Raw genomic sequence first — 13,819 nt, 5'->3', positions numbered from 1 at the left:
GTGACTTTTTTCCAACCCTCTCATGAGCGTGGGATTTTCCAGGGATCTCATTCAAGTGCCGGTTCCCATGTAGCGAGTCTGCTCACTGCCTGGGTCTCCAGGCCATGCTGTTGAGCTGGTGCACAGATGGATGAGTAGCAGGGACTTTTATTTTTTCTTTTTGCTCTGGTCCCCAGATGCTATCTGAGTAGCAGAGACTTTTCTGTGTTCACAGTCTCACTTTCCTCTCTCTCCCCCCCCCCCCAGCCTTTCCTGTCAAACTCAGTTTGAACCATTCCACACCTCATCATCAAGAAACACGTGGTAGTGTTTCGGCTTCGGTGCCCACATGGCTTTCTCTCCAGCTGTAGCCAATTTGAAGTTCAGCATGTTGATGCAATCAGTTGACTTGGTTGGAATAAAGGTCCCCAGGCATCAAACTAGGTACCCTCCCCCCTCCACACACACAACATGGTACCTCAAAACCCTTCTTGCATGGTCTGAGATAACCCTGAAGGGTCTAGACTTGACTGCAGTGCTAAAACCGGACGATGATCTTCCATTCCATAAAGGGGCAGCAGGTAAGGGTATTTTAGCCTCACACAAGTCTTTCCCACAATTCTTCAACTTTGGAAAGCAATGCCGGGTGATATACAACTAAGTGGGCATGGCTGTGCTCCAATCAAACTTTATAAAAAGAGACAGTGAGATAGATTTGACACACCCCACCCCCTCCCCAGGCAGTCCTTTGCAAACCCCTGTTCTAAATAGCTCCAGCATATGTCTCCATGTAGACCCACTTTAAAATAATTCCTATTTCTTCAGGTCTCTGGTTCAGCAGAGAGAGAGAGAGAGAGAGAGGCTAAAAAGCATGCTGGAGAAACTTGGCTGAAAAGAAGCTAGATCATCTGTATGAGAGAAAATGTCCAGAGGGCAAGGAGGAGAGATTCTATTTCTTTCCCTGCACAAAAATGTGAACTGTAGATGCATCTTTTAAGTTGGCAGAGAGCTCTCGGTCTTCCCCATACCATTCTTATTTTTTTTTAAGACGTGGGACAAGACAGGATAATAAATAAAGAACAGAACACTGTGCCCACAGGGCTGCCTTTAAATTTAAGTCTGTTTTCTTGTTTCTGGTCTTGTGTGCATGCCTGCTTCAAGAGCTCAGAGTCAGTCGGTGGGGGGAGGGGGATATAGCAAAGATCCCCTTTCTTTTCCATCAGATCCTGGGCTTTCTTTAAAGGACATCGATTTTTTTTTTCTCACTGACAGATTCTGTGTGTTCTCCTCTGGGTAGAGAAGGGGACATAGCTCAGACAGAAATGCTGCTGTCACTTAAAGCATCCCAGCTGTACTGGGAAATTGACAGTTGAACCACAGAGAATGGTAAGCTAAATTGGATGCTGACCTCTCCTCGCTGGAGCAAGGCCAGTGGGTCTGCGGAAAGAAAGCCACACACATCTGTGTGGTACATGAACGTCTGTGTAGCCCCGTAGTCCCCTAGACCCCTGGGATAAGAATAAATCAAGGCCCTTAACTCTGCGGTCACCACCAAACCCTTTCAAAGACTTCATTATTTGGACAGGAAAACCCATCTGTCTACGAAGAAAGCAGAGTTCCATGAAGAGGAAAAGGCCTGAAATCTTTTGTTTCCTTGTTGTTTCTGGCTCTCCTGCCATCAGGCTACCGAGCATGCCAGTTCTAAGGTGGGATCAGACAGCATCCCAGCCAGAGCCCTCTGGAGCTCTCCGTGAGCCACATACCGTGGCTCAAGTGGCAAGGAAAATGCATTTATTACAAGAGAGCGGATGGGTGTTTTGGAGCCCTATTTGATGAGACTATAGATTTTCAGTATTTTCACAGTGAGTGTGTGTAAAGAAAGAAATAAATCACCAGCCTAGCCACAGTTTGGAGACAAATCGGCAATAGTTGCTCATAGCCAGGAGAATATTACTGTGTGGATCATATTTCTTATATCCATGAATAGAATCATGACACTCAAGTATTTGTTTTTATTTATTCATGACTAGGTGTTAAATTCTTGGAGCATACTTTTATTGAGGTTTTTCAGGCAAGTTTGTTCTGGCCTTCTGTTATAGTCTAGCCAGGGAAACAAAGGTAAAACAAAATAACAAACTGTAGGACGTACTATATCACAGCCACTGTAAAGCTTAGATACTGTTTTATACTCATTTGATGATAAGCATTTAGACATTGCTCCACAACCCCCCACCAGGAGGTGGCTGTCCAGCGCTTGTGCATAATTAGGGAAGAAGAGAGTATAGCTCGGATTAGGGTGTGAACTGTTATGTGATAACATAATTCCATCTTGGGAACCTTGAGGCTGTTAACTCCAGTGGATCTCCCGGGCTGTGGTTAATCAGATCGAAACACTTTTTGCAGCTCAGGGAGCTAATTAGAAACTATACCTTCCTCAGCTTTCAAATTAGAGAAGCCCCACTTGGTGGGGGACCCTGTAATGATCTGCAGAGACCCTGTGATTGGCAAGTGTGATCACAGTATTTTATTCCTGGTGTTTGGAATCTCTTTATCTGGGATCTAAATCTGACCCAGTGTGGATCTCAGAGCACTTTGCTTTATCCAACTCTGGGTAGCATGAGGATTCATTTGTCTTTATTCTGGAAATATCTGTTGCGTGTTGAAGGAGTGCTATAAGAGTACAGAAAGCCAGGGACACAATTTCTGCTCCCACATAGATTCATTCAACTATACATTTATGCTGAGATGTAATCAAATAAGACAAGTGGGTAGCTTAAAAAAAAAAAGTCAAGTACAAGAGTAGCTGGGTAGCTCATAAACAGCTAGCTACTTTTGCTACTTTAAAGACGTGGTATGGCACCCCTGAGAAAGTTCCACCTGAGAGCCAATCTTAGTGCCAGAGATGTCAGTCAACCAGAGGAGCGAGTTTTCTCAAGGAGGTGAGCAATGCACTGGTTGGTGTGTTGGACTCTAAGCATGTCTGAAGCACAGTAGGTGAGGGACAGTATGGAGCTGACAATTCTGGATAGGATGTGGGAGGGGGGAGGGAGAGAGAGAGAGAAAGGAGCCAAGTCACGTAGAGCCTTGAGATCTGAGATCTGCATGTAAAGACGCTGGGTTTTACCAATAAAAAAAAGTTAACTAGAGAACCACCCTTTTTAGAGGCAAGTACACACTTATTGCTCATCTTTGAGCAACATTAACCTTTCTATTCATGTCCCTGCAAGCAATAAGACTGGGAGGAAAATGTAAGTTAATGAATCATAGGAAACCTCTTTCTCCCAGGAAAGGTAAAGTTTACAATCTCTTCTTCATCCTCCAGGAGACTAGATTTCCTCCAGGGAAAACTGATCATAGACCCTGGGCTTGAGCAGAGAGTCTTTCTGCTCCTGCCAAAGTACTTTTCTTCTCCTGGGAGATGCAGAAGGACAGTTTTGGAGGCGTACAATGGGAGCTGTTCCTTCACATTTCCCTCTGCGTGCACCATGTCGTCAGAAAGGCTTCACTGCCCAGGCTGACAGCAGGCAGGTGCAGCAAAAACTCATGTCTGGAAGTTTATAGCACAGGCTGGATTGTTGATGCTAACATCGATTTGGTTCCACTAAAGAGCTTGGGTGGAAAGTCCAGCCAAGATCATGGTATCCACCTAGAGAGCGCTTGTTTCTCCATGTGATTTGGAAGATTTTTTTCCCCCATCCTTACTAGAGTTCATCCACTCTGTGTATTCATTCATCATCATCTCTTCCTGGTCAGGTTGGGGAGGCTCTGGAAGTGATTAGATGACCATAAATCAGCTTTTATGAGTTGTACGTTACAGATAAGCAACAAGAGAAGCAGGACTTGGAAGAGCGGACTCCTTTTACCCTGACGATGGGGTCAGGAATGAAATAGGATAGAATAACTTCATGGGTGTGTGTGATGCTTAGCCAGATGCACTCGGGCCTCCCTCCAGACAGGTCCATGTCTGCGGATGCAACCAGCCTCAGATGGAACAGGGTTGCATCTGTGGAGAACATGTACATCCTTCTGCTTGTCATTATTCCTGCACAAGACAGTAGAGCAATGGCTTGTGGTGTATCCAGGTTGCATTAGGCATTGAGTCATGTAGAGATGACTTACGGTATAAGGGAAAGATGTGTCTGGGCCTTCTATGACTGACTTCACACCTGTGAATTTTGGTATTTCAGGGGATCCTAGAGCCACTCCCCTGTGAATACATAAGGATCGCTGTAGTTTTATTGGTAGATATTTCCATTTAAAAAATGTGATTCTTCCACAAGTATCACTTTGCTTTCAGACAGTTTTACTAAGGATCGCTTCCATAAAAGGAGGCAAACAAATTATTGAAGATACAGCTCATGCCAGGTGCCAGTGGTTCATGCCTCCTGTAATCATGGGAGGAGAGGCATCCTAAGCCAGTCTGGGCACAAACATGACCCCCCATCTCAATCAATAGCTAGTCACAGGCACACACCTAGCAGCCTAGCTACACAGGAAAAATAAATAGGCAGATCACAGTCCAGGCTAGCCTGGGTATACACCTGAGAACCTATTCTAAAAATATAACAAAGGTAAAAGCAAGTGGAGGAATAGTTCAAGTGGTAGAACACCTAAGTAATAAATACAAAGCAATGGGTTTAAATCCCAGTACTGCCCACCCCCTCTACACTCAGCAAGATTTACACTCACATGTCCTTCGATATCCTCCATCCAAATTCAGCTGTAGAGCTCAGTTCCAGCCCTGGGAGTTCTGCTCATGCCTCCTGCCCCGACATCCGTCAGCATAGACAGCCTCAGTTTGCTCCTGAGCCTCATGTGAATGGAGTTTTAGAGCATCTGCTCTCTTTGTGCTCCTCTGCATCGTCTGTGAGACTCATCCACGGTGCTTTGTGTTGGAGTTCGTTCTCATATTCTATAGATGTCATTGTGTCACTGACTTGGGTGAGGGTGGAGTTGTCCTGTGCAGATGCTTAACAGCATCTGGATCTGCCTACAAGGTGCTGGTAGCACCCATCCCAGTCATAGCAACCAATGCTTTCTCCAGGCATTTTTGAATTTTGCTTAGAATTGAAAAGCATTGCACCCTGCGGCTGTAACCATAATTTTGTTTTTAATTCCTCTTCTTTACTTGAGTAGCACTGGGGTTTTGAACTTAGAGCTCACCCTTGCTAAGCTCTACTGCTTGAGTGATATCGCAGTCCTTTTTTATTTTTTATTTTTTGCATAGTTATGTTCCAGATAGGGTCTCATGCTTTGGCCTTGAACCACAATCCAACTACCTCTGCAGGAGGTAGATATTGCCAAGTAAGTGCTTGTGACATTGCTTCCGGCAGGAGAGGCAGGATTCATCAGAGACAAGGGTCAGTAGGACATTGATATCTGAAGTCTGGCTGCCTGTAATCAGAAATGGCAAAATTGCTGAACCTTTTCCTTTGTAGTAAGTGGAGATGTTAGAGTTTTGCCATCTTGCCCAATCTTTAGTGTCTCATGAGCATGGAGAACCTTTTGTCTGCCAAATGACATTTGGATATTTAGAACATTATTTGAGGGCTAAACAGAATTATCAGTGCAGGTGGAGGTCCACAGGCAGCCAGCAAGAAGCATACAAGAAATATACATGTCTATTGGTCAGGAGTTTCCTCGCCCTGCCGTAAAGTGAGTAAAGCAAGTCACTGAGTCTGCTTGGTCTCCTCCATCCTTGTGAATGGCTTTTATCTCTGGGTTGCTGGGAGCTCATTTGACAGCACATAGGAAATGGGAGTATAGCCCCTCCCCTCTCCTCTCTCCGTTTCTCTCCGTCTCATGTTGGTCCTGGGGCTTGAACCCAGGACTCAAGGGTTGCTATCCCTGAGCTTTTGTGCTCAAGGCTGGCACTGTACCATTTGAGCCACAGCTCCACTTCTGGATTTTTGGTAGTTTATTGGAGATAAGAGTCTGGTGGACTTTCATGGCTTCAAACCGTGATCCTCAGATCTCAGCCTCCTGAGTAGCTAAGATTACAAGTATGAGCCACTGGTGCCTGCTTGGTGCACCTCTCTTAAGAGATGAGCAGAGTCACTGGCTTAATTTTAAAAGTGTCTCCCTAGGGGATGGAGGGTATATCAGTTCCCTTCCCATCATCTAGCTGCTATGGACCCATTTATAACCCCACAACAGCCACTCCCTTTGTGAGCCAAGAGAGTTAATATCTCTTTGTCTCCACTTAGAGAGTCACTTAGTGCCCTAGACATTTGGGGTCACCGGCCACTTGGGGACACGGGCCATGCAGGAAACTGCTGCAGGCTGATGAAGGAAGAAGTGAGCTGCTGGAGAATGACAACTAGATCATAGGCTCTGGGTATCAGGAAGAGTTCAGGCACGGTCCAGTCTGTAAACGTCAACATTTCTTCATCCAAAAACGTAGAACTTCGTATGCATCCTTAGAATCAGAGAGGTCACTGAAACACTTGGCGAGCAGAGAAAACACCTGCATTAGAGGTACATGGGCTGTTCATTCCCCAGGGAGCATTTGGAGGAACTGGGAAAGCTCATCTCTTTGGGTAAGCATGTGTCTTGTTGTCTGCCCCATTAGGGGGAAGACAGAACCCCCCCCCCCCCACACACACACATACAGCATCTGCCAAAGACTTTGTGCATTGCACAAAGTGCTAGAGATCAAAAGAGTCCACCCCACGCGCCCCTTACTGTACATTTGTATTAACTCCATTGGTTCTCTCTCCCTCCCTTCTTCCCACCCCCTTCTTCTCCCTCCCTCCCTCCTTTTGTGTCTCCTCTCTCTCCAGGCCTCTCCACTGAAGGTGGTGCCAAGCGCCAGGAGCACCTGTCTCGGTTCTCCATGCCGGACCTCAGCAAGGACTCGGGCATGAACGTCTCGGAGAAGCTGAGCAACATGGGCACCCTGAACTCATCCATGCAGTTCCGCAGCGCGGAATCGGTGCGCAGCCTGCTGTCGGCCCAGCAGTACCAGGAGATGGAGGGCGGGCTGCACCAGCTGGGCAACCCCCTGGGCTACCGTGACCTGCAGTCCCACGGACGGCTGCATCAGAGCTTCGATTTTGACGGGGGCATGGCGAGCGGTAAGCTCCCGGGCCAGGAAGGCGTGCGACTCCAGCCCATGAGCGAGCGCACCCGGAGGAGAAACACCTCCCGAGAGGACGCCCGGCGCTTCCGTCCTCACCGCTCCAGGCGCAGCCGGCGCTCGCGCTCGGACAACGCCCTGCACCTGGCCAGCGAGCGCGAGGCCATCTCCAGGTTGAAAGAAAGGCCGCCGCTGCGAGCCAGGGACGATTATGACCAATTCATGCGCCAGCGCAGCTTCCAGGAAAGCCTGGGCCAGGGGTCCCGGAGGGACCTGTATGGCCAGTGCCCACGGACTGTGTCGGACCTGGCTCTGCAGAACGCCTTTGGGGAGCGATGGGGACCCTACTTCACCGAGTACGACTGGTGCTCCACCTGCTCCTCCTCCTCCGAGTCCGACAACGAAGGCTACTTCTTGGGAGAACCCATTCCTCAGCCCGCGCGCCTGCGCTATGTCACCAGTGACGAGCTGCTGCATAAATACAGCTCGTACGGGGGCCCCAAGTCCTCCACGTTAGCGGGCAGAGGACAGCTGCACAGCAGGAAAAGACAGAAGAGCAAAAACTGTATCATTTCTTAATGGGTCGGGAGGGATGGGGCAGGGAGCTGAGAATGTACCTGTGGAGAGTTGCACTGTTTGGGATCGTTGGAGCTTTTTTGGGGGGGAGGTTGCTTATGGGGGAGGAAGGGGAACCTGCTTCCAGACGATTAGAGACGAGGGTAGATAGTCCACATTTCTCGGCATGTTCAATATTCTTTGCACATTTCACTTTGGAACCGCAGTGGGCCCTGGGTCCCTGCCCACGAGGGTCTATGGAACGGACGGCCCAGGAGATGGCACATGGTTTCTCACTTGCTTGTGGTGTCTTTTCTGGTTCTCTTGACTTTTAGGACTTTCCTCTTCTCCCCCCCCCCACAGCCCCGTCCCACCCCAGTAAGTAATTTGTTTATTAACCAGGACCCCCCCCCATTAAGTTATTTACATGTCCATTGTAAATGCAAATGTAAATGGAGAGTTCTGATAAAAATAATATTTTTGTATTTTGTAATATCAAAGGGATTTCTATATCGTAGGACTCAGTGGGGACTTGCATGCCTGTCCAACATGGTCTTGGAATAATAGCCAAAGGTGGCCCAGAACCACCTCTTTCTTTTCGTTCCTTTTTTTTTTTTTCCTATCCAAATTTGTTACTTGTCAGTGAGACCTTTTTCAAAGGAGTATATTCAATTGGCTTTTTGTAGCTGAGACAAACGAACAAAAGAAAAAAAAAACACCTTAATTCTATCCAAATCATTTTATGCTCTATTCCATTTTAAGGAACTATCCGTAAGCCCCTTCCCTTCTTAGTAGAATTTATTCTCTACAGAGTGATAGTAAAAAATATTATTATTATTATTGCAAATGTAACTTTTGCCAATTAGAAAAAAAAAGAAAAAACAACCAGTGTCAGTACAGTTCTGTGGGAAATGCCATCCCTGCTGGGGACATTGAAGTTGTTTAATGTTTATCTGTCCTCTTGGGGACAATCAAAGTGACCGTGAGTGGTGCCGTTCTGTGCTTGTCAGCATGACGTTGTTCTGAATGTGGCATTCTTTTCTGGTGCTCATGTTTCCTGGATTGTATTATCTGCTTTCCTTTTCCAAGGCAGACACAGCTGCTGCCTTAGCCTGACCACTCGTGGTCCTCATAGCAAATGAACTTGGGCGTTGGCAAAGGAGGGACTGGGAAGTTCTAGGGGGGCTCCAGGAGTCACGGTGTGTTGTCTGTTAATCGTGGAGAAAGAACAGAAAGCAGGTCAGGGTCGATGTGGAAGGGAATTATGAAGAAGGAAGGACGTTCAGGGAGAAACTTCTGGAGAGTAAGTGAAAAAGAGGTGACCACCACTGTCAACACCCCGCCATTGCTTATCAAGAGGGTCCCTTAGTAAGTTTTAAATAACCAGGGTGACTGGCTCGCGTCTCAGGAGGGCCACGTGGCTAAGATTTCAGGGTGACCACCTGGAAAAAAATCTGACCCCTCTGAAAGGAAGATTTCCATTTGGAACCTTGAGGACTGTTGATCAGACAGAAATGGGCTTACAAGTGAGTTTGCATTAAGGTGACACTGAATGGTTATGCTGTTTATATAGTAAAATAAAAACTTCCTGCCTTGCTTCAGTCTCCAGATGAAGCGCTTGCCTTCTGTCCATTCTCCTCCTCCCCTTAGTGGATTGTGGTGGTTGAAATAATCCATCGGAGGACCCACCTTTAGTGAGCTATGCTGTCCCCGTGGTACCTGGTGTGTCTCAGTGGCCATCTGCTGTGGTGAGGTGAGCATGGTCTCTGTTCAGTATAATAGTTAACATTTTCTAGTATTTTCTAAGGAATGGGAAAAGTGGCTTTACAGACACCATCCCAAATGGGTCTGGCAGAAGGAAGGTTGTAAAGGATGTAGTGATGGCACCCTATTCAGGATGTATTAAAAAAAAATTGCTCTTCAGGTATTAATAAGACATTTGTCATTGTCACTAATGTTTTTCTTTAAAAACAAAAAAAGCAATGCAAATGTTGGTTGTGGCTGTTTTCCGCATGCTATCTTCATATCTAAATGCTACATTAATTATCCAAACCTCTGGAGAATTAACTTTATTCTGTTGTATAGTAAGTTTGTAAACTGCTCGGCAAACTGACTAAGAAATCATTCACTGCACCATGCTACTACAGTGGCCGGTTTCTGATAGACATTGGGTGAGTCCAAGCTGGAGTTTCTTGGTTAGTCAGAATAAAAAATGTGTGTACAGGGGGGAAAAAGGGAGAGAATGAGAGAGTGGGAGAAAGTAAGATCATTTTATGGTTGAAACAATGTCTGTTATCTATGGCCTCGGATGCAATGAATGAAATTCTCCCAGTAAAAGTTGATTTCTATCTTTGTCCTTCCCAGAGTAGCTCCTGTGTTTCTTAAATAAAGCTAGAACTCCTCTATCTGCAGAAAGGAGAAGGTGGCCAAGAAACTGATCTAAAATCAGAACCAAAGGGATATGAAGGTTAAGTAAGTTTAGATCTAGTGGTACAGAACATTAGGAGTCATCCTGGCCACAGCTTAGCATATAAGGAGGTACAGACCCCAAGGTCAAAGTGCCTACAAGCAAGTTGGCCTTCTTCTCCACCACTGCAGATCTCTTCCCACCCCAAATCAGCCCAGGCACCTTATTGGGAGCATCAGTAGCAGAAGGCCAGTTTATGGAGTGACTGAGTGAAGGAATGCCATAGAGAGAGGCAAGATGTCATTGTATTGGGACTTCTATCTGGAAGAGATAACCTTCTCATAACATCCCAGAATCTCATTCCCAAGAATTCAATGCAGTCTCTTCTTGAGGCAAAGACCTAAAGTCCTCTCCTGGTTTCTGCATGCTAAACATGAGTTCCTGTGGCCAAGGAATCCCCCATGAGTAGAGTAGGGCCTGTATTCACCTCTTCATCATTTCATCTCTAGACATTTTCAGAAATTCTTTTTTCCTCATTTTCATATGCCCTGATTGGTTATTTTTTTCCCTGCCTCTCCTATGATATCCCGCATGACTTTTGCCTAGAACTCCAACTTTGTAGTTCATCCCACTGCTTATTGCTACTGAACTCCATAACCACAGAACTCAATTAAGAATTGAGCATTCCTTGCATGGTCCTGCCACAGTACCCTCGGTGCTATGAAAAGATGTCTTAGTGACCTGCGTGCATTGAGAGTAGCTTCTGTGGGCCCTAGCTTCCTGCTATAGAGTTCTAGGCTGTGTCCCAAGTGTGAAGATCAAGAAGGTGAGGAAAATCAGATTCTCCTTCCTGGAGTTGCACATGCCCAACAAGAATACCTGGTGTTGGTTGTCTGACACTTCTGTATTTCTTTCTACTTCCAATCAGATGGGCAAACTAGCAGTTAGGTTTTTTTCTTGCAGGATGCTCTGTACTACAGCAAGATTTTTTTTCCTTCTCCTCCCACAGCAGGTTTTGGCTTCTTGGGCCCTACTAGCTGTGGTTGAGGTCAGCTGGGACCAGTAGTGGCATAAACGTTAGTGCCTACTCTGTTCTCCTAGCCATCTGAGCAGATAATAAGCAATAGATTACTGTATCTATTCTCTCCCAGAAAATGAGGGCGCAGCCCTCGAAAAATTTATAACACTCCAACCAGCCAAGACCAATTGGTCTTCTTTGTCTGATAACAGATCTTCTTATGAGCTGATTTTTATCTGTCATTTCATCCTGAGCTCTCTTGCTGAGAACAGCAGATATTTAAGAGGCATCCATCATCAGTAATTGAGAGACTATTTCCTCTGTTCTCTAGATTGTGGGATGCTAAAAGAAGCTGATCTCCTGAACTAAACAAGGACAGGTTTTCTTGGTCTCCTGCTCCATTCTCTTGGTCTGGATGGTCTCCTGTTCACCTTGTAGAGATTAAAACATCCCGTCTGATTCCTGATCAAATCATTCCTTCTAGCAAGAATAGGAACAAATATTTGCATTCCAAGGAGAAGAGCTCTTTATGTATCTCTAACAGAAAACAGATGCCAATGCTTTTTATAAGGAAGACCAATCCAGGGCCAAAGAAAATGGAAAACTGAACGAGTTATCTGAATATTTCACACCGAGAGAGTTGCTATTAGCAACTGTCTGGCACCTTCAGGGCTTTCCAATGGGTTCTGCTCAAATATTCCACAATGTGCACTCCTGCTTTCAAAGGCAACTGCTGATTGCCACCTTTTGAAAGGTCCTTTCCTTTAGGTACAGCAGAAATAGAATTAAAGAGACCTAGATGTTTGTCCCACTTGGGCCTTTAGCAGATGCCAGAGTATAGCTCTGTGACAGCGTTGGAAGTCAGTATCAAGATCAAGAATGGGTTGGATTCTTTTTCCACTTTCCCATACCAGTAGCACACCATCAACACAAGAATCCCATACAATAAGACTCCTGGCCCGGAGCTGTACTATTTTACAAGCTTACTTCCTGCCGATGAGTGAGCTTTCCTCAAGGGAAAAAAAAGGAAGAGGAAAAAGTCCCAGTAGTTGGGAAACATGTTTACATTTTAGATGTGAGGCTTCTACAGGACAGAAAACCAGAGTAGAGTTCCATTCTGAAAGTTTCCTGGAGAAAATCCCTTTACCCAAGCTGACCTTTGGACCTTAATATTCAGTAGGCTGGTGACCAAGCTTTTCTAAATTGGTCACAATTACCTATAAGATCTGTCCTCCAGCCTATCTAGTTCATTTCCATCCACCAGGCCTTCTGCTTCGATCATGAGCCTCACGTAACGTTCTAAGGCTCGTGAGTTCTCCATTTTCTCTAGCAAACTAAAACTTGACTTTTATTTTTCTCCCCTTCCTGCACAGACTGCTTTGCCCATCTCCTGCTTGAATTTTGTTCGCATACACAAAATCACAGCGGGGCTGAGAAGGTTAGGCAGGCGGGAGTCTGTGTTCTGTGTTGAGCCTCGAGCTGTTTGTTAAGGCCTGCCATGGGCCTTTGGTGTGGACTCTTCCAGAGACTCTTCTGAACCCTTTGCCTGAGATCCGTGCTCTGTAAAATGGATAGGATGTTTTACTGCTGTCTGTAATACATTTGTAAACTTCCAATAAAATTTGAATAAAAGAAGAAAGGCCGTATTTCCCCTCAGTCCTCTCTCGCCTTCCAGGTTTGGGGAGAAGGGGTCTTGGCATCTATCATCTCAACAAAGATGAGAAAGACCATGTGGCTATGGGAAGTGGAGCCTGGTTATTGACCTCTGAGTTTCTTTACCCTGGTATGCTCGGTGTTTGGAGCCAGTTAATTCTGTGTTGCCACACATTTCCCTTGTGTGTCCTGGGATCCAAAGGTATGTGGTCACATGACTGCCACACCCACCTGCCTTGCCTCTGCTCAGCTTAATACCCAGACTCCCCAAGGACAGCATCATTTCTGAAACTAGATGAGATTCTTTTATCCTCCTGAGCTGCAAGGATCAATGGAGGCCTTTTGTCCTGTGATGTCACAGGCTGCATGAATTCCAACCAGCTGGTAACCATCTGTCAGGTAAGAAATAACTGGGGAGGATTGTAGCTAGGAGGCCCCAAATCCAATAGGCATCTTTGTGGTAGAAAAGGTCTCGTGTCTAGCACTTTCTCTCTGTCTTCTTGGTCATCACCACACACACAACACAGCACACACTAACTACTGACAAGCATGGCATGATGTTCACGTGACAAATGAATGGTGGGAACAACCAACAAAAAATTGAGCTTTTAGTTCCTCCTCACAGACGCTCCCTGGCTTCTAGATCTTTGCAGCTCTTGAGGTTCTGCCCACGTAAAGCACATTCCTATACTCGGCTTTTTAATCTCTTCTTTCCCTGGCAGACTAGTCCTCATTCCTGGGTCTTGGCTTAATCATGCATCCTCTAGGCTGCAAAGTCAGGTCCCAGCAAGTTGCAAATAGCTACCTCTACCCTGGACTCTCTTGAGACTGAGCCTGTCTCTCCCATTTATCTTGTCATCATGGGAGTTTCCTTTTCTCCCTTTCATAAGCCCAGCTGGCTCTGGGGTCTAAAACGTGACAGGTGCTCACAAAATATTTTGAAGGAATGTCAGAGGTTCCTAAAATTCCTGATTCCATCAATTCGAAGGAGGAAGAGGGAGGATGCTTTCCACCTTTGACCTGTGTGAAGGTTCAGATCTGTCTGTTCCCATCACTCAGGAACCAGCAGGTGAGTGGCCTTCTTGGCTGCACCATGAGCTACTGCCTGGCAGGACTCCACTGTAATCCC

General features: G+C 46.1%; 1 protein-coding gene across 4 annotated transcripts in view; it reads left to right on the top strand.

The window, feature by feature from the left end:
* Prickle2 (prickle planar cell polarity protein 2) overlaps positions 1 to 12,675 on the top strand; it is a 314,539-nt gene extending 301,864 nt beyond the window's left edge. For all 4 annotated transcript variants that reach the window (XM_070018885.1, XM_070018886.1, XM_070018887.1 and 1 more), the window contains one exon: positions 6,762 to 12,675. In XM_070018885.1, the coding sequence (XP_069874986.1) occupies positions 6,762 to 7,636 (875 nt within the window). In that variant the 3' untranslated portion in view covers positions 7,637 to 12,675. The remainder of the gene's footprint in view (positions 1 to 6,761) is intronic.
* The last annotated feature ends 1,144 nt before the right edge of the window (positions 12,676 to 13,819 follow it).

The sequence above is a fragment of the Dipodomys merriami genome, unplaced genomic scaffold (genome assembly GCF_024711535.1).
Source record: "Dipodomys merriami isolate MVZ:Mamm:240054 unplaced genomic scaffold, mDipMer1.0.p SCAF_13, whole genome shotgun sequence".
NCBI classification, from domain to species: domain Eukaryota; kingdom Metazoa; phylum Chordata; class Mammalia; order Rodentia; family Heteromyidae; genus Dipodomys; species Dipodomys merriami.
The sequence above is the reverse complement of the archived record's forward strand: the minus strand, read 5'-3'. Positions and strand labels throughout refer to the sequence as shown.